This window comes from Mastomys coucha, unplaced genomic scaffold (assembly GCF_008632895.1).
Source record: "Mastomys coucha isolate ucsf_1 unplaced genomic scaffold, UCSF_Mcou_1 pScaffold23, whole genome shotgun sequence".
In the NCBI taxonomy this organism is placed as follows: Eukaryota; Metazoa; Chordata; class Mammalia; order Rodentia; family Muridae; genus Mastomys; species Mastomys coucha.
Genome location: NW_022196906.1, coordinates 15,198,856 through 15,217,989, shown reverse-complemented (window position 1 = coordinate 15,217,989; position 19,134 = coordinate 15,198,856). Strand labels below are relative to the sequence as shown.

General features: G+C 49.2%; 1 protein-coding gene and 1 long non-coding RNA gene across 4 annotated transcripts in view; one reads left to right on the top strand and one right to left on the bottom strand.

Annotated features, from left to right (window-relative positions):
• LOC116073787 overlaps nucleotides 1–1,825 on the bottom strand; it is a 44,565-nt gene extending 42,740 nt beyond the window's left edge. Inside the window, exon 1 of the long non-coding RNA XR_004111902.1 lies at nucleotides 1,722–1,825. This is a non-coding gene — a long non-coding RNA (uncharacterized LOC116073787). The remainder of the gene's footprint in view (nucleotides 1–1,721) is intronic.
• On the top strand, nucleotides 1,739–19,032 carry Raver1 (ribonucleoprotein, PTB binding 1). 3 transcript variants are annotated; one of them, XM_031345871.1, is made up of 13 exons: nucleotides 1,739–1,998; nucleotides 3,355–3,421; nucleotides 6,803–7,272; nucleotides 12,345–12,536; nucleotides 12,615–12,744; nucleotides 12,921–13,027; nucleotides 13,571–13,655; nucleotides 13,927–14,138; nucleotides 14,225–14,530; nucleotides 16,536–16,610; nucleotides 17,066–17,209; nucleotides 17,529–17,612; nucleotides 17,702–19,032. In XM_031345871.1, the coding sequence occupies exons 1-13, from the start codon at nucleotides 1,780–1,782 to the stop codon at nucleotides 17,846–17,848; spliced, it is 2,238 nt and encodes a 745-aa protein (XP_031201731.1). In that variant the 5' UTR covers nucleotides 1,739–1,779; the 3' UTR covers nucleotides 17,849–19,032. The 3 variants fall into 3 exon arrangements, with proteins under 3 accessions (XP_031201731.1, XP_031201730.1, XP_031201732.1); XM_031345870.1 differs by having other exon boundaries at nucleotides 13,568–13,655; XM_031345872.1 differs by lacking the exon at nucleotides 17,529–17,612 and having other exon boundaries at nucleotides 13,568–13,655.
• The last annotated feature ends 102 nt before the right edge of the window (nucleotides 19,033–19,134 follow it).

Genomic DNA, 19,134 nt, shown 5'->3' with positions numbered 1-19,134 from the left:
GGCCTGGCCACTTGCACCTGGAGGGTTTCACAGCACATCCTGCAGTGCCAGGGCTTGGTTGTCTGGGGGCAGGGCCTGGCCACTTGCACCTGGGGGGTTCACAGCACATCCTGCAGTGCCAGGCCCAGGGCAATGAGCTGTGACGCTCCACCATGAGGGCACCAGGCTGAGGTGCCTCATTGTCAACCTAAACCACAATGGCACCTATCCCTGCCAGGAAACCCGCCTAAGGCAAGGCACAAGAACACCTTGCTCACAGTGACTGACATTCAAGTTAATAGAGGAACCTGTAAGGTCTACAGAGGCAAGTTCAGCACGAGCCCAGGGCACACATTCGCACTTGAGTCTCTCTGTGCCGATCAAGGCTAGGATAGCCAGCATCATCGATTGTTCATGCCCCTAGGGATGGTGACCACTGCAGTGACTTCAGTGTACATCCTCAGGATGCAGCTACCACTTGAGAAACAGAAATACCTATGTCTCTCAGCCCACTGAAGTCCAAAGATACAGCCAGGGAAAGTTGTCCTGAGACAGGGAAGACCAAGGTCCAGACTAAGAGGGTGACTGGGCCGTATCAAGTTCCAGATCAATAAAACCTTCAAATTCCACCTGGTGTGATAGTGCACACCTTTAATCCTAGCACTCTGGAGGCAGAGGCAGGCGGATCTCTGTGAGTTCAAGGCCAGCCTACTCTACAGAGTGAGTTCTAGGATAGCCACAGAGAAACTCTGTCACGAAAAACAAAACAAACTATAATATATAAATTAGCACCTGCCCATATACTCCTGAAAGTAGCTTTCTGGTGCTAGAGAGATCCATGTCTGTCATTATAAACTGATCTTCTTTCTTGATTGTGTCTTTTGCCAGTTCCTTCTCTGGCTCCTATTTAACCTTTTGTTTCCCGACTCCTACCAAGTCTGCGGGGAATGAAACTTGGGGGTTGTCATGCTTAGCAGTGGCCCTTTTGTTGTTTTTTTGTTTTTGGAGACAGGGTTTCTTTTTGTAGCCCTGGCTGTCCTGGAACTCACTCTGTAGACCAGGCTGGCCTCAAACCCAGAAATCCACCTGCTTCTGCTTCCCAAGTGCTGGGAGTAAAGGCATGCGCCACCACTGCCCGGCCCTTTCTTTGTTTTTTGAAACCATGTCTTACTACGTAGACCAGGCTGCCTAGGCCTTCATTATTTCCTATCTGGAAATAATGCCAGGTTTTTTTGGTTTGGTTGTTCGCTTTTTGTTTTTCCTTTTTGAATCAAGTTTTATCTCAAACATGAGTTGTAAAGTAGAGAATAACTTTGAACTTCTGGTCCTGCAGCTTCCATTTCTCAAGTGCTGGAATTGCATGCGTACATCAGCACACTTAATTTTTGACTGTTGTTTTATTTTCCCTTTTGAGTCAGGATCCCTCTAAATTTGATTTACGTTGTAGCTGAAGATGACATCATAAGATCTGCCTTCACCTCTCAAGGGCTTAGATTACAGGTGTGTGCACCTAACCAGCTCTTTAGGCGGTGTTACCGATAGAACGCCTATTCTCCTCCAGCCCATTCTCATTCCTCCTACCTTGCAAGGCGGTTCCTTGCTGCAGCTCCGCCCTTTTACTCAATGGTCCAGAGTCAGGGGAAAAAGGCAACGCTCGCGGCGCTGGTTCCAGCCAATAGCAGAAGGGGGCCGGGAGAGAGGCGGGGTTTCCACCAACCAATCACTACACGCGCCCTCCTTACCGCTCTATGTCGCTCCGCCCTGAGCTCGCTGGTCCCAGAAGGCGCCGGGTTTCCCAAGATGGCGGCCGACGTGTCCGTTACTCACCGGCCGCCGCTGAGCCCGGAGGCGGAGGCCGAAGCGGAAACTCCCGAGACCGTCGATCGCCGGGCGCCCGAACAAGAGTTACCGCCGCTCGATCCGGAAGAGATCCGGAAACGTCTGGAACACACTGAGCGCCAGTTCCGTAACCGCCGCAAGATACTGATCCGAGGCCTCCCGGGGGACGTGACCAACCAGGTATGGGGGGTGGGGGTGAGAGCGTGGCGGGAAATACCACGGTGCGCGTGCGCGGGGGGTGGAAACCGGGCGGTACCAACGCTGCTGTGAGTGGGGGTTCTCCCCAGTGTCGTATCCTTTCCCAGGGTTGTGAGACCTTAAGAACGAAGTGGAAAGGGCATGGTCAGGAAGAAGAAAAAAACCTACTTTGAAGTGCGGGCCGACGTTGCTAGGGGCGACCATCGGACTTGGGAGAGGCCAAGTGGTTGAAGGTTGCAGGTAGTTGGAAGGGGCAGGCAGTTGTGTCCCTGCTGAAATACGTGCGGTGGACTGAGAATAGATTGATTGAAATAGATTCCAACTGACCCATGCATATTCAGAGAGTGCTTTCTCTCCTCTGCCTTCGGGTGACCGGAGCTCAGATCTGGAAGTTTCAGAATTAAGAGCATGGCCTTTCTTACCAAGCATACATCCACACCTTCTAGAGGTAGACCTGGAAGATGGAGCTGCATCCCTCAAATGCCTACTAGAATTGATCTGGGAAAACGAAGTCTCCCTTTGACGTGAATATGCCGGGGGTTGGGATGTGTATTCTGTGGCACTTCCCTATGGCTAATCTTGTCTGCCTGGAGTGCCCTTCTATTGGGAACCTACGTAGAGCAGGGTGTGCAATGCTCTTTGGACCCAAGAAAGTGGTATCTATGTTGCCCTGCCAGGTGGTGGTGGGATAGGCCCTTTCTGATTGCTGCTAAGAATCTCTGCTCACTGGCTCACCCTAGTTCCCACTACTCTGTAGGCACATGGCTAGTGAAGCTCCAGAGGTGTTAGGGAGCATTTTAGGGGAACAGACCTGGAGTAGACATCTGTGTTCATGGTCTCATGCATATCTAGAATTGTCCGCTCTATCTCCTTGGACTCATACACAAGTCATTTGGTGCAAGGAAGCCAGGCAGCTTGCCCTGGAAGCCAGCATTCAATATGAGGAAGCAGCCCTGTCAACATGAAGGAGTTTGGGTGGCTCCTGCAACCACGCAGTGTAGGGTCAGTTAAGTGAGTGGAGTCCCTGGTCAGGACATGTTGACATGTTCACTTCTTACAGCCTCAGTTTGTTCCCTTTTGGAGAAAATAGCTTAGTAATTAGCTGTGAAGGTGTTTCAGCTTTGCATGGGGGAAATCACACAAGTTAGGCGACCTCCTTGAAGGCATGCAGTTTGAGTGGCTGGTGTTCCTAGCATGTAATCTGAAGTTTTGCCCTGTACAAGATAGGTTGTAGAAGATAGCTGTATGGGCAGAGCTGTCATTTATCTTTTTGTATGGAGGGGCCACCTGTAGGCATGCTTGCCCAGTGATGCCCTGGCTTCTGATTTGTCTCTGCAGGAAGTACATGACCTCCTGAGCGACTACGAACTCAAGTACTGTTTTGTGGACAAATACAAAGGGACAGGTTTGTGGGCCGTGGGTGGACAGGGCAATTATGGCAGTCCCCAGTGGTGACATGACTTGGCTCAGCATCTGTTCTGAATTGTGGGTCCCATATCGTGTCAGAGGAAACACAACCTTTTTCTGTCTGTCCGTGTCTTAATTTTTTGGCGGAAGGGACTCACATGAAGCTCAGGTTGGCCTTGAATTCCTAGAGATCCACTTTCCTGCCTTTTTTTTTTTTTTTTTTTTTTTTTTTTTTTTTTTTTTTTGGTTTTTCAAGACATGGTTTCTCTGCATAGCCCTGGCTGTCCTGGAACTCACTCTGTAGACCAGGCTGGCCTCAAACTCAGAAATCCACCTGCCTCTGCCTCCCAAGTACTGGGATTATAGGCGGGCACCACTCACCCTTGTCAGTTTATCGTGTGTGTGTGTGTGTGTGTGTGTGTGTGTGTGTAAGTGTGTGTGTAAGTGTGTGTGTAAGTGTGTGTGTAAGTGTGTAAGCATAGGCAACCAAGTATGGCAGTTAGGTGGAGACCATCCTAAAGTCAGTCTCCCCCTTGCTGAGGCAGGATCCCCCATGTTTCTGTCTTGCTGGGCTACGATGACAGGTGCATACACACATGAGAGTCTAGGGCTGGAACTTGGGATTAGGTATGGCAGCAGACTCCATTTTCCAGCTTTCTTCTTTCCTTTCTTTGAGGCATGGATTTAGGCTGTATCCCAGGTTGTCCTGGAGTCCATGCCCAGCTATCCAAAAGCTTGTAGCAGTCCTTTAGCTTGTACCACTCCTTTGTCCTTTTTTATGTTTTAGTTATCTTTATTTGATGTGTATGGGTGTTTTGCCTGAGCACCATTTGCATGTTTGGTACCCACGGAGGCTGGCAGAGGGCACCAGATTTCACAGAACCAGAGTTAAAGAGGGTTGTAAGCTGCCATGTTGGTGCTGGGAACCAAACCCCATCCTTGCAAAAGCAACAACTGCTCTTTACGTGCTGAGCTATCTCTCCACCCCATTTTTGGTTTTGGACTTTAGGTTTTACTTAAATCAGATCTCATATAACCCAGACTAGAGTTAATTTTATTATATAAGTGAGGATAGCCTTGAACTTCAAGACATCCTCCTGCCTCCATTTCCAAAGTGTGAGGCTTATAATACATATATTTGTGTGCTCAGCTCCCCTGCTGTTCTTAACTGTCCTTTCCTAACTCCGGCCCACTGGGCACCTACTCTGTCATAGGCTGAGACTGGCACATCTGCCCCTGTGTGGAATGGTCAGCCCTATGTCCCTGGGTGAGACTTGGCAGCATCGGCTTCCTCTGTGAGGCCATCAACGAATGTCTATGCTTTCCAGTGTTGGGCCAGGTGTTTAGACATGTAGAACCTTCTGACAACTTAATGTGGAGAGGAATGTGCCCCTTTTCACACCTACCTGACCGGCCAGGCAGTGGTTAAAAGCCTGGCCATTGGAGGCCCTTGGTCACAGGCTGCACTCTTGGTCTGTGCTTACTCTATGTAATGGTATACAAGTAACAACCGTGGATGCAGACTGAGACTGCCTGACACAGACTGCTTAGAGCACAGCTACCAAAGGCTGGGGAGATGGCTCGGCACTTGCCAGATAAGCATGAGGACTGCAGTTGGAACCCTAGCAGCTACATGAATGCTGGGTGGGCCTGCCTGATGACCCACTTGTAATAGAAGTGTGTGGGAGATGGAAACAGTCTCCTGAACAAGATGGGTAGGTGGATCAGCCAAATTACCAAGCCCTGGTATTAAATAAGAGACAACCGCTACCTGTACCTGTACACACGCTCATTGTAAACATACATGTACACCTGTTTACCATACCCATACACATGCAAGAAAAAGAGTCCTAGGTATCAACAAGGCAGACAGTTGCAACTGAGCAACCAGGCAGTCATCCCTCCACAGGGCTTAGAGCATACCAAAATCCAAGGATGTTTAAGTCCCTTTTAGAAAATAACATGGCAGGGTGTGGTAGCACATAACTTTAATCCCAGCACTTGGAAGGCAGAGATAGCTGGATGTCTGAATTCTATCTAGACCAGTCTGGTCTATAAATCTAGTCCAGGTCAGCCAGGAAACAAACAAACAAACAAAAAAAGAAGGAGAAAGCAAGCAAGCAAATATCATCCTAGGAGCAAGAGAGATGGCCCCAGTGGGTAAAACTGTTTTGAAAGTTATACCCTGACTTTGGAGGAAAAGCGCGCGTGTGTTTTACTAGAGATTGCATTTAGGGCTTCATGCACACTAGGAAAGTGCTCTACTGTCTAAGTACACCCTTAGTCCTGATCTTTCTTTTCTCTTTTAATTTTGTGGTGCTAAAGATGAACACTTTTAACTCCATCCTCAGGTCTCAGTTTGTGTTTTTTGAGACAGTGTAAGTCACTCTGTGCCCAAAGATGACCTTGAATTTCTGATAACCCTGGTTTAGTCATGTGCTGAAGTGACAAGGCATGTGCTACCAATCCACAATAGATAGAACCCTAGGCCTCATGCATGCTAGGCAAACACTCTACCACCTGCCCTTGGGTTTTTAGATAGAATCTGACTAGATAGCCCAGGCTGACTGAACTCTGTCCTCTTGCCCCATGTTGCAAATTTTGGGATCACAGCCACAGCCTGGCTCTTGGGTACTGATCTAGTTCTGTTGATGGTGGGTGTTAGGGCTAACCTATTCCCATTTGACTTTTTAAGAAGCCAGAACTAAGCCAGGCAGTGGTGGCGCACGCCTTTAATCCCAGCATTTGGGAGGCAGAGGCAGGTGGATTTCTGAGTTCAAGGCCAGCCTGGTCTACAGAGTGAGTTCCAGGACAGCCAGGGCTACACAGAGAAACCCTGTCTTGAACAAAGAAGCCAGAACCATTAAGAGTTTGGGGTTTGGGAGCTGGAGAAATGGTTAGGAGTACTCACTCTTCTTCCAATGGTCCTGAGTTCAATTCCCGGCACCCATGCCTATCTGTTGCTGTCTTCTGGTGTGCAGATGTACATGCAGATAAAGTACCCATATACATGAAATACATAAATAAATCTTTTAAAAAATAAAAAGAGTTTGGGGTTGGAGCTCAAGTGATGGTTCGGTGATTGAGAGCACTGGCTGATCTTCCAAAGGACCCAGGTTTGATGCCCAGCACCCACACCATAGTTCACAACAATCTATAACTCCAGTTCCAGGGGATTTAAAACCATCTTGTGGTCTCCACAGGTACCAGGCACATATGTGAGAGATGTCAGAGAGGGACTAGTGGAAATCTAAGGCTCCAGCTGACTGGATTGTGCTTGCTAGTAGTAGTTGATGTTCTGCTCTCACACCTGGTTTAGACGGCCCAGGGTAGAGAGACAGAAGGTCACTCTGACCCCAGGTTCTCTCCTACCCTGCAGCTTTTGTGACCCTGCTGAATGGGGAGCAGGCTGAAGCTGCCATCAACACCTTCCACCAGAGCTGCCTTCGAGAGCGGGAGCTGTCGGTTCAGTTGCAGCCTACCGATGCTCTGCTGTGCGTGGCCAACCTGCCACCTAGTCTGACACAGGCACAGTTTGAAGATCTGGTGCGGCCCTTTGGCAGCTTGGAGCGCTGCTTCCTAGTGTACAGTGAGCGCACTGGCCACTCTAAAGGCTATGGCTTTGCAGAGTACATGAAGAAAGACTCGGCAGCCAGGGCCAAGTCTGACTTGCTGGGCAAGCCACTGGGTCCACGCACACTGTACGTGCACTGGACAGATGCTGGGCAGCTGACCCCCGCATTGTTGCACTCTCGGTGCCTCTGTGTGGACCACCTGCCCCCTGGCTTCAGCGATGTGGATGCCCTGCGCCGGGCTCTGTCAGCTGTATATACCCCCACCTTCTGTCAGGTAGGTCTTGGGTCCTTTGAAGCAACTGTCATATAACTTTGAATTGGGCTCTTGGGAGAGGCTCTGGGATATAGAGCTTAGATGTGGAAATGTTTCAAAGGTCAGAGTGCAAATCCTCCTTGGCTCATCATGTAGGTAGGATAGTAGTCTTGCTCACACCCTTACTAGTCACACACTCATTACTTAGGCCATGTAGCCCAGGCTAGCCTAGAAACACCATCTTCTTGCCTAATCTTCATGGTTGTCAGGGTTACTGGTAAGCACTTTGCCTGACTCGTGTTTGTTATTTTGCTTTTTGAGATAGCCCATACCGATCCTGAACTTGGTATGTAGCTAAGGATGAGCTAGAATTCTAGATCCTATGGGCTCTACTTCTCAAGTACTGGATCATGCTTCACCATGCTAAGTTTATGTGGTGTGGGGGTTGGAATTCCCTAGGGATTCCTGCATTCTAGGCAGTACAGCTCTACCTGCTCAGCCCCAGCCCCAGCCCCAGCTCCCATCACAGTGTCTTGAGCATCTGTGGCCAAGCCAGGCATGGAAGAGGCCGGAGTCATGATGTCAAACACTTGGGCTTAGATGGATTTCAGCCTTTCTTGGTGTCGTGAGCAAGTCCTTTTGCCTGTACTTTACTCTCATCTCCTCTACCTCTTTTCTAGACAGGGGCTCCTTGTGTAATCATGGCTAGCCTGGAACTTTACCTCCACCTGCCTTTACCTCTTGAGTGCTGAGAGTAAAGTCATAACACCACAGTACTTAGTCTACATAGGCTAAGTATTAAAAATAACTTTTGTAGCCAGGCAGTGGTGGTGCACACCTTTAATCCCAGCATTTGGGAGGCAGAGGCAGGTGGATTTCTGAGTGCGAGGCCAGCCTCGTCTACAGAGTGAGTTCCAGGACAGCCAGGGCTACACAGAGAAGCCCTGTCTCAAAAAAACAAAAAACAAAAAAACCAAACTTTTGTACACTTATTTGTGTGCTTCTTCTGTGTGTATGTGCATGCATACAGGTATATGCACGTGGTACCTATGGTGTTCAGAGGACATTTTTTTTTTCAAGACAGGGTTACTCTGTGTAGCCCTGGCTGTTCCGGAACTTGCTCTGTAGACCAGGCTGGCCTTGAACTCAGAAATCTGCCTGCCTCTGCCTCCCAAGTACTGGGATTAAAGGGATGCGCCACCACCGCCCAGCCCAGAGGACAATTTTCAGGAGTCATTTCTCCTACAACCATGTGGGTACTAGGGATCAAATTGAGTTTGTGAGGCTTAACAGTATCTTTTCCTACTGAGCCATCTTTCTGCTTTATGAATGATTATTATAAAAGCTTGCTCTTTCATTCTTACGTTTCCATATATTCATCTTGATAATGCTGGGAGTAGAAAAGGCCTTGCCCAGCAAGTGCTTTACCACAGAGCTATATCCCATCCCCTCATTAGATACTTTTTGAGTATTTTTAAGTCCACCTCTGCACAGTTGTATTTGGTTCTCCTAATAGAACATGGGCTTGGGAGTCAAGACAGATTAAAGTTTGAGAGTCGAGACAAATTAAAGTTTGCGTCTCTAGCAAACTCAGTAACATGAAACTCAGTTCAGAGTTCATGTGGTCCTAATCACACGGTGACTCTTTTGCATCTGTCTCTGTGGGTTTATGAGATGGTCACGGTATGTGGTTTATGATAGAGTGCCTTCATAGAATCTGCCAGTGAGGGGCTGGTAGTGTGCCTAAGGTATGGAACGCCTGCCTACCATGTGCAAGGCCCTGGATCGTCCTTAGCCCAGTTGATAAGGTCAAGCTTGATGACACAGTTTGATTCCTGTGCCCTAGAAAGAGAGAACCAACTCTCTCAAGTTGCCTGTGACACATGAACTCACATAAAATAAATAAAATGAAATTTAATTTTTTTTTCAAGTATTAAAGCACAATTTTATCTTATTGTATTTTTGGTCTGTTTTTGTTTAAAGACGGTCTATCTATATAGCCCTGACTGTCCAGGAACACACACTGTAGACCAAGCTGATCCTGAACTCACATGACTCTGCATACTGGGTGCTGGAATTAAAGGTTGGAGGGGTAGGGGCGCTACTGTCTGAGATAGGTTAGGCTAACTATCTCCTATTTATGACCTATAATTTAAGATCAAAAGCCTAAAAGTATTTATCTATATATTTAACTTTATTTAACTTTAATTTATTTAAATTTATTTAACTTTAAATAAATTGCCTTCTACTTATTGAATAAGCCTATTTCTCAGCTCTAGATTTGTCATACCAGGCTAAGCAATCCCAGAAATCCCATGTAGACCATGTTCAAAGATCCCGAGTATTTGCCCTGGAGAGACTTAAAAATTTTTTTAAGTTTTTTTTTCTTTTTTAATCTCCCTAAACTCTCCCTTCTTGCCTTTATTTTCTACATTTGAGATCAAAGGCTTAGATTTCTTTATTTTATGTATATTTAAGAATATTGAAACAATTACCATTATACTCCCTTCTATCCTTAAAAACAAATCAAATATTATTTATCTCTACCCTTTATTTGCTTGTAGGAAGTAGGCTGCGTCTAATATCTAATTCTGCTTTGGAGCAGCCAGCCTGTCTTTGTATAGCAGGGGCTCCCAGCATCTCTTAGGTAAGGCTCTCTAAGGGCCCATGGTAGTTTTGCAGCTTGTGTGGGAACCACGTGATTTGGCTTGGCTCGCTGAGAAACCAGTTCTCCTCTCCTCCTAGACTTATATTATTTGTGTGTGTGTGTGTGTGTGTGTGTGTGTGTGTGTGTGTGTGTATTCTATCCAAGAATCTTTAAATAATATTTATTTATTTATTTATTTATTTATTTTGGTTTTTCGAGACAGGGTTTCTCTGTATAGCCCTGGCTATCCTGGAACTCACTCTGTAGACCAGGCTGGCCTTGAACTCAGAAATCCGCCTGCCTCTGTCCCCCAAGTGCTGGGATTAAAGGCGTGCGTCACCACTGCCTGGCTAAATAATAGTGAATTCTTGCCCCACATTGTATGCCATCTATAATGGTGAAGTAATTAAACTTCTTTGGTTCCCAGCAGGTTGCTCTGTAGCCACCGCCAGAGCCAATTGTCAAATGAAAGATGTGCTCATGTGTGCACACACAGTTAATTTTGATACACCTTGACTATTGTTGGAATCTTCCCGTGGCTAGCACAGTCCTGTCCGGGGTTCCTGGAATTAACATCCTTCTAAATCTATATTTCATCTCTGCTACCTCAGACCCAATCTGGGAGTGGCCATTAGGACCACTTACTAGAATTCTTACACCGCTGGTCGTCCTACGACCCTCCCATGCATGGCGATTCTGCCTCTTCCTTTCTTCCCACCTCTCCCAAGCCCAGGAATCCTAAAAGTCCCACCTGTGTCCTGTTCAGCCATTGGCTGCTGCCATCTTTATTTACCAGTTGAACCAAATGGGGGTAGTCAAACCAAATGGGGGTCCCTCGGTGTCTTATGTGTATTCACTCATTAAGCAGATTTGGGGACCAAAATTAACATTATAACACAAGCAGCTTTTGGCCAAACCCACTTCGTGTGCCATTGTGCCTGGTTGAGATGCATGCCTTTAAATCCCAGCACTGCAGAAATAGAGGCAAAAAGTTCTCTGAGTTCCAGCTCAGCTTATGCTATATAGTGTGATCCATGTCTTTAAAAAAGTAAGAAACTGATCTGAGGGCTCCACTTGTCTGGGCTCTTATGCAGGGGAGTTGCTATGGAAACATTTAGCCACTCTCTTCCTGGCCTAGAGTGCAGCTTAGGGGACATGCCAGATGTTTATGGTGGCTGATTCTATGCGTGGGTTCTCCCTGGGTCCTCTGGCAGAGCAGGTTGGCACTTCCCTGCTGAGTCATCGCCAGCCCTACTGGACATTTCACTGAGGCCATATTCTTTCTGACAGGGCAAGAGTTGATACCTTACTTCTTTGGAGATAAATTACCTTTATATAGCTAGGATTTGCTATATAGTCCAGGCCAGCTTTGAACTCCTGACCCTCTTGCCTCTACCTCCTGAGTGCTATGGTTACAGGGTTAAACCAACATATCTAGCTTTTCTTCCTCCCTCCCTCCTTCCCTTCCTTCTTTCCTTCCTTCCTCTTTCTTTATAGACAGTGTCTTTCAATATATTTATATAACTATATAAACCCAGCACTGAAGGTGAGGGTGGGAAGATCCCTTGCTGATGTCCAGCTTTATCCCGAAAAATGTGAGCCCCAATTTAGGGAGAGAGAGCCTGCCTCAAAGGAATAGAGACTTGAAAAAGAAAACACACCCTCTCAGATATATCAACTTTTTTTTCTCTGAGGCCTGGGTGTGATGGCATGTGCCTTTAATCCAGCACCCAGTAGACAGAGGCTATCAGATTTCTTTGAGTTCAAGGCCATGCTGGTCTGTGAGTTCCAAGTTAGCCAGGGAAACACAGTGAGAGCTTGTCTTAATAAAAAAAATTTAAATACAGTATGGGTAGCATTGGACTAATCTAGCCTCCATTCATTTTCACTTCTGGAACATACCTGGTCTAAACTTCTAGATAAGGAATCTGGGCTGCTGTGGAGGAGGCTGGTGAAGTAAAATAGCTCTGGCTGTGACTTTAGTATCTCTCTACACTGGCACCATGACTTCCACATTCATGTAGTAATAGCAGCCTTGAACAGCCAGCCTGTAGGTCCTGACTACCTAGCAGGCCTGGGTTCGTCCTCCCAGGTCAGCCTCTTGCCACAGTATCTGTGGCCCAAGATGTGTTCAGGGCAGACTCTACAGCCATCTCTAACCTTCTGATGTTCCTGGTGGTCCCTGTCAGAAGTTTGTTCCCAGTGTGTTAGCACAAATAATATAATAGCTACAGGTGAGATATGTCCTTTCTCAGTCCCCTGGCTAGCCATGTGGCCTTGTGCAAACTGACCTACGGCCTCCATTAGCCATTACACAGATTTAGTGACCAGTTAATGGACAGTGAGTGGCAAGGAGTCACTTCTCCAAGGGTTCACTATCAGTGTTTGGGGTCAGCGTCTGGTCTCTGGTTACTTACCTGGTGCTCATTGAGTGGTTCTCCCACAGCTGGCATGTGGCCCGGATGGGCAGTTAAAGGGGTTCGCGGTGCTGGAGTACGAGACAGCAGAGATGGCAGAGGCAGCACAAGAACGGGCAGACGGCTTGGCCCTGGGTGGCAGCCACCTCCGTGTGTCTTTCTGTGCCCCAGGTCCCCCTGGCCGAAGCATGCTGGCAGCACTCATTGCTGCCCAGGCCACAGTGAGTAGAGTACTCCTTAAACACCATTGTCTTCCTCTGTGGCCTTTGCTCTGAGCCACCCTTTGGCCTCTTCCTCAGGCTCTCAATCGAGGCAAGGGACTCCTGCCTGAGCCAAATATTGTGCAGCTATTGAACAGCCTGGGCCCATCCGCCTCCCTCCAGCTGCTCCTCAACCCTCTGCTGCATGGAGGCGCCAGTGGCAAGCAGGGTAAGACAGGTCACATTGGTGGCTGTGGCCTGACGATGCAGGTCTCAAAGGGAGCAGAGCTTCCCACAGGCAAGCCCACCCTTCCCTGCCTGGACCTTGCAGGACCATCTATCATGCTGAGAACTTGGAGTTGTGCTGGGTGCTGGGTTATCACAGAGCATCGTGTTTCATTTCAGGCCTCCTGGGTGCGCCCCCTGCCATGCCACTACTCAGTGGGCCTGCCCTGTCCACTGCACTGCTGCAGCTAGCCCTGCAGAGCCAGAGCCAGAGCCAGAGCCAAAAGGTAACAGCCTCATATTGGGGCAGCCTCACCGGACTCCTTTTCTAGCCCACCCTGTGTCAGAAGTTACATTTCCCTCTGCTCTGGAGAGATGCCTGGGCCTGGTGCCAGGGCATACAAATCTATTCCTAAAGTGAATATGACTAAGAAAGCCCAACCTTACACAGCTGGGGTATAGTTATCCTTGGTCAGCATTGTTCTGTGATGAGCAAGGGGGCTGGATGCTAAGGACTGTCATTGGGTATGTGTGACAGTGGTGGAAATTGTGGAGTGACAGCCCTGACGTGCTCAGTATTCATGTATATATCCCCAGTGCGTGTAGGTCAGGGCCTGGTTTATATGCCAGAGCCCATAGGCCACGTGAGTAGGCAATGAGTAGGGGTGGGAGGTCACAGGTGCTGGAGGGGTCCCTGTGTGTGTCTGCCTATGAGTAAGTTTTGAGTTGGTGATGCTGGGCATTGTGACTGCCAGGACTCTGGGTGTCCCATGTCTGCTTCCCAGGCCATATTGTCCCCACCCCCAGCTGACTGTGCTCTGTTCTAGAAGCCTGGGATCCTGGGAGACTCACCTCTGGGTACCCTCCAGGCCGGGGCCCAACCTTCTAACTCCCTGCTTGGGGAGCTGTCTGCAGGTAAAGTCAGACCCTGCCACTCCACCTCTCTAGAGATACTGTCCCCCTCCCCTGCCCAGTGAGTTGACATGTGGCCTTGGGCAGGTAGCCTGCTCTGCTGGGCTGTTCTGTCTTGCTGTGGTGCTCACCTTATGAGGCAGCTGCACTCAGAGAGACCCTGAGTCATGAACTGCCTCTGAGGCACACAGGGTTCTTGCCAGCTTCAGGACCATGGGTAGAGTGGCCCTTCAGGTCTGGGCCCTTAGCTGACACACCTTCCTTTTCTCTTTAGGGGGGGGCCTGGCCCCGGAACTGCCACCCCGCCGAGGGAAGCCACAACCCTTACTACCACCATTGCTGGGCCCCTCTGGGGGTGATCGGGAGCCCATGGGTCTTGGTCCCCCAGCATCCCAGCTCACTCCACCCCCAGCCCCTGTGGGGCTCCGAGGCTCCAGTCATAGAGGCCTACCAAAGGACAGTGGGCCCTTGCCAACGCCCCCTGGGGTAAGGTGCTACCCTGCTTCCGATCTCCCCTACCTTTGAGGTCTCCTCTGCCCAGGTCCCTAGCAAAACCAATCCTCCTGTTACAGGTCTCACTGCTGGGGGAGCCCCCAAAGGACTACCGCATCCCCCTCAATCCCTACCTGAATCTACACAGCCTACTTCCATCCAGTAACCTGGCAGGCAAGGAGACCCGGGGCTGGGGAGGCTCTGGGAGAGGCCGCCGCCCAGCTGAGCCCCCCTTGCCTAGCCCTGCAGTTCCTGGTGGAAGCAGTGGTAGCAACAATGGCAGCAAAGCCTTCCAAATGAAGTCCCGCCTGCTCAGCCCCATCGCCAGCAACCGCCTGCCCCCTGAGCCAGGGCTGCCTGACAGCTATGGCTTTGATTACCCCACAGTGAGTACTGGGCTGCCCTATATTGTGCCTAGCTTAAGGGTGGCCCTTTACAACTGAAGTGCAGGTTCATCTGCAAACTATGTAGTGTGAGCTTTCTTGGTCCAAACATCCAAAATGTGAAATGTATGTGATGAGATGACTTAGTCACAGGCGTGAGGACCTAAGCCTCATCTCAGAACCCACATGTTATAAATCAATAGGCTGTCGTTCTTGTAGCCCCAGCACTGACGAGGCAGAGACAGGAAGGCGTTCTAGTCTAGTAGGTAAACTCTAAGCTAGGGAAGAGACTCCATTTCAGCTGGGTTTGATGGCAAAGTGGGAAGATTGCTGTGTAGTCTATATAGCAAGTTCTAGGCAAATCACACCTGCATAGTGAGACTGTCCAGAAATAGGTGGACTGGGCTGGAACAATCAATGGTTCAGCACATGCACCCTCAGAGCCCAGTGTAGAAGCTGGGCAGGTGTGGCAGGTTACCTTAATCCCAGCGAGTATAAGGTGAGAATAGCATCTCTGGAGGTAACTAATGAGCTAGACGAATGGAACTGGCAAGCTCTAAGTGCTTCAGTGAATAAGGTGGAGAAAGATCCTGATGTCATCTTTTTCTTCCATACTACCATATGTCTGCGCACACATGAATACACTGGCCAAAAACTATAGAAAATATATGGATACCTCCTGATGAACAGGATCCGACGTTAATCTTCTGGCCTCTATACACACACTCACATTCTCACACACATATATACATAGTCACACATGTACACAGAGTTTCACACATACATGCACACACATACATACAGACAGACTTACACATACATGCATACACATCCATACATACAGTCTCACACACACATGCACACACATCCATGAAAGAGGCAGGTGTTCCAGCACTGAGCTTCATGCAGGCTTGAATTCTAAAAGTCTTAGACACCCTGCTTGACCCTGCAGGTGAGACATATTACATCTGACCTTTGTGAGTCATACTACACAGTCACCTAGGTGTGGTGCCAGCACTGGGAAGTAGAAGCAGGAGGATCAGAAGTTCAAAACTGGCCCTGGCTATATGAGACCCTCAAGAGCAAAAACAAATTAAAATAAAGGTGTGGGCTGGTGAGGTCCCCAGCTGCCAACAGTGCTTGTCTTCATGCTTGGAAACCTAAGTTCATTCCTGGTCCCACACGGTAGAGGGACCTGCTTCCCCAAGTTGTCTCCTCAGGTGCACACTAGGCCTGTGGCATCATAGTACACAGAGGCACAAAAGTGTCATTAAAATATTATAGTGAGTTTCTCATTGGACTTAAGGAAACCTCTCAGCCCCCATGTCTCTCTATGGAATATTTTAAAATCCTGAGCAGCCCAGGACTCAGAAACACTCCTGAATCCAGGGACTTCTATTAAAGGTATTTTCTCTAGTGTCACGTGGGCAGTGAGGACCTTGTGGCTGATAGTTTTTCTTTCCTTGAGTCTCCTGTCCATGTTTGTCTCTTTGAGACTTTAGTCCATGCTGGCTTTTTATTTGGTTTTGGAGATTTTTAAAGACAAGAACTCATGTAGCCCAGGCTGGCCTAATTCACTATGTAACAGAGATGACTCTGAATGTCTTATCCTGTCTCTACCACCTGAGTGGTGAGATCTCAGGATTTCTCCATCACACCCAGTTTATATGGTGCTGGGGACAGAAACCAGGGCTTCATGCATCCTAGCTGGGCAGGTGCTTTGCCCAGCTTCCAAGGCATGCTTTCTCCCTTGAGAAAGGGCTTAGCATCCTGTCTGTCCATCTCTTCCCATTTGAACACAATACAGTCACTTCACAGCATCCATCCCTGAGGTCCAGGCACACCTGTCCCTTGGACAGAGCACACATCTGCTCTGGTTTCAGCTGGGCCACTGAAGCCCCTGCAGGCCCAAGTATGAGTCATGAATCCCTAGTGTTAACTGGTGTAGAACTGGACCAGCATAAAGTTGGCATACACCAACCCCCTTGTTTCTACCCTTTTAATTTAGGATGTGGGACCTAGACGGCTCTTCTCCCATGCCCGGGAACCAACCTTAGGGGCTCATGGCCCCAACAGACACAAGGTAAGAGCCAAGATACCCTGTGTGTGTGTTCTGCAGCATATAGTATTGGCTATGTAATAAAGTGGATGTAACAGCCAGCACTAGCTGTGTAACAAGAAGTACTTTTCCTTTGTAACTGAACTCCACAAACTGGAGGCAATCATTTAAACTTCTAGGCTCAAGCATTTATTTATCACCCTTCAATGGGGCAGTAAGTGGTTCCCTTGGAGCTCACCAGGGGCTCACCCCATGGCCATACCAGGTGGTCAGTCATCTGTTGAAGTGGAGGTCACTGGGCTCAGAGCATGGTGTCTCCCTGAGCCACTCAGAGCTTATCCTCTTACGGTCCAGCCTGAATTTGCTACAATGGCTGTGGGCCCCAGAGATCCCCAGAAGATAAACATAGACAAGCGGAGTCATGGTGGGGAAGGGTTTCTGCCATGATTTTCCTCTCTCAGCTGAACCTTTCTCTGCAGATGTCCCCCCCACCTAGCAGCTTCAATGAGCCCCGCAGTGGTGGAGGCAGTGGGGGACCCCTCTCTCATTTTTACTCTGGCTCACCCACCTCCTACTTCACCAGTGGCCTACAGGCTGGCCTCAAGCAGAGCCACCTGAACAAGGTGAGTCTGCCCTACCAGGTACTGGTCTTTAGGGACCATTGGGATGCCCTGCTCTGTCTATCTATCTATGTCTCCGAGGTCTCAGCCATAGCTCCATTGGTGGCAGGGCTCAATCTTGCTCATGCTTCAGTGGTAATGGCCCCTCTGGTTTCCACTGTTGAGCTTCCCCTCATCTCAACCTGGCTTAACGTGTGGGTGGTCTTAGTCCCAAATGACAGATGAGAAACAGTTGGATTACCACCAGGCCTCATAGTTCCGACTTGCATGCACAAGGCTAGATGGCCCCAGGGTGACTTGCCCTACCTCTCTGACTCTCCAGGCTGTTGGTTCCTCCCCAATGGGCTCCAGCGAAGGGCTCCTGGGCCTAGGCCCTGGGCCCAATGGTCACAGTCACCTGCTGAAGGTACGGGCAGGAGGAGGGGAGGCACAGGGCTGGGCAAGTCCTGGCTCTGGGAGGCCACTGACCCGGCCTCCCCTACTGTCTGTCTCCAGACCCCACTGGGTGGCCAGAAACGCAGTTTTTCCCACCTGTTGCCCTCACCTGAGCCCAGCCCAGAGGGTAGCTACGTGGGCCAGCACTCCCAGGGCCTCGGAGGCCACTACGCGGACTCCTACCTGAAGAGGAAGAGGATTTTCTAAGGGGTCGGCACCAGAGATGCTCCAAGGGCCTGCACCAAGTTGCTTTTGTTTTTTTCCTGGTATTTGTGTTTTGTGGGATTTTATTTTTATTATTTTTTTAATGTCCTTTCCTTGGGTAATAGAGAAATCTCTGAGAAGACTTTGCTGACCAACCAGCTGGAGCTCAAGGAATGTGGGGTATCTGGGGCCACACCATGTGGGCTTGCTCCTGGAGCCAAACCCTGTGGCCTTAAGAGAGGGGCCTGGCCTGCTCTCTTTCCCTCCCCAGCTTCAGGCCTTCTGTGCCCAGCTCTCCAGGCCTCCTCTCCTGCCTCGTCACTCCTGTGTTCTGGCCTTTGAGTGCCTTTGGAGGTGTCCCTGTCCTGTGAGGATCAGAGACAGTCCCCATTTTTAAACTTCGACAACTGACTTTGATTTCCTTTTCTAATTTTTATTATTTTTTAAAACAACCAGGATGATGACCACATCTATTCCCCTTCCTTCCGGAAAACCCCCAACTTGATTCCTGCAGGGTCTGGCCTACCTAGGCTCTATTCCACATGTGCAGGTTCCAACAGCTTAACGCTATTCTCTTCCCAGTCATCTGCTGCAGGAATAGCTGTCTCATGCCCCTGCCTGCCTGCTCTGGCCAGCACCCTAAGCCCCAGGATCTCCAGCCCCTACCCCAGTATCCTTGCCTTCTGATGCCTTAAAGTTGGGCCACAGGTCCTGCTGGGTCAGAGCCTCTCAGATGCGGAGCTCCAAAAGCTCAGCTCAGGACCAAAGAGCTCTGGCCTAGGATTTATCCTTTTTCCAGGGTGTCTGCCCTGTGGACAGAAGGCCAAAGCCTTGGTCTTGGCAAACCACCCCTTTTGCCCAAAGCCTGGGTGCAGAGACCAGTATTTTCTGCTGGCTTCAACAGTCTCCCCTGCTGTCTGAAAGGTGACCATTGTACCCAGGCCACTGGCCCTCTACCATGTTCCTTCAAACCCAGATCATTACCATCCCCAGGCTGGATCACTGGAGCAGGCCCATCTGAGGGGACCTAAGGACTCTGCCCCTGGCCAGCTGAGCCCCCACCAGCCTCCCTCCCCAAACATGATGACCCAAACCCACTCCAGTGGGGTGTATTCCACTCCCCCCCCTCTACCCCGCACAGACCTTTGCTGAATTAAAGTTTGTAAGTAAACGGTTTTAAAAAAACATCAGAGCTGGCTGGTTCTTGATATAAACCATGGGCCAGCAAAATAGCTCAGTATTCTGGTAAGAGTACTTAACACTAATCCAGGCAACCTGAGTTTTACCCT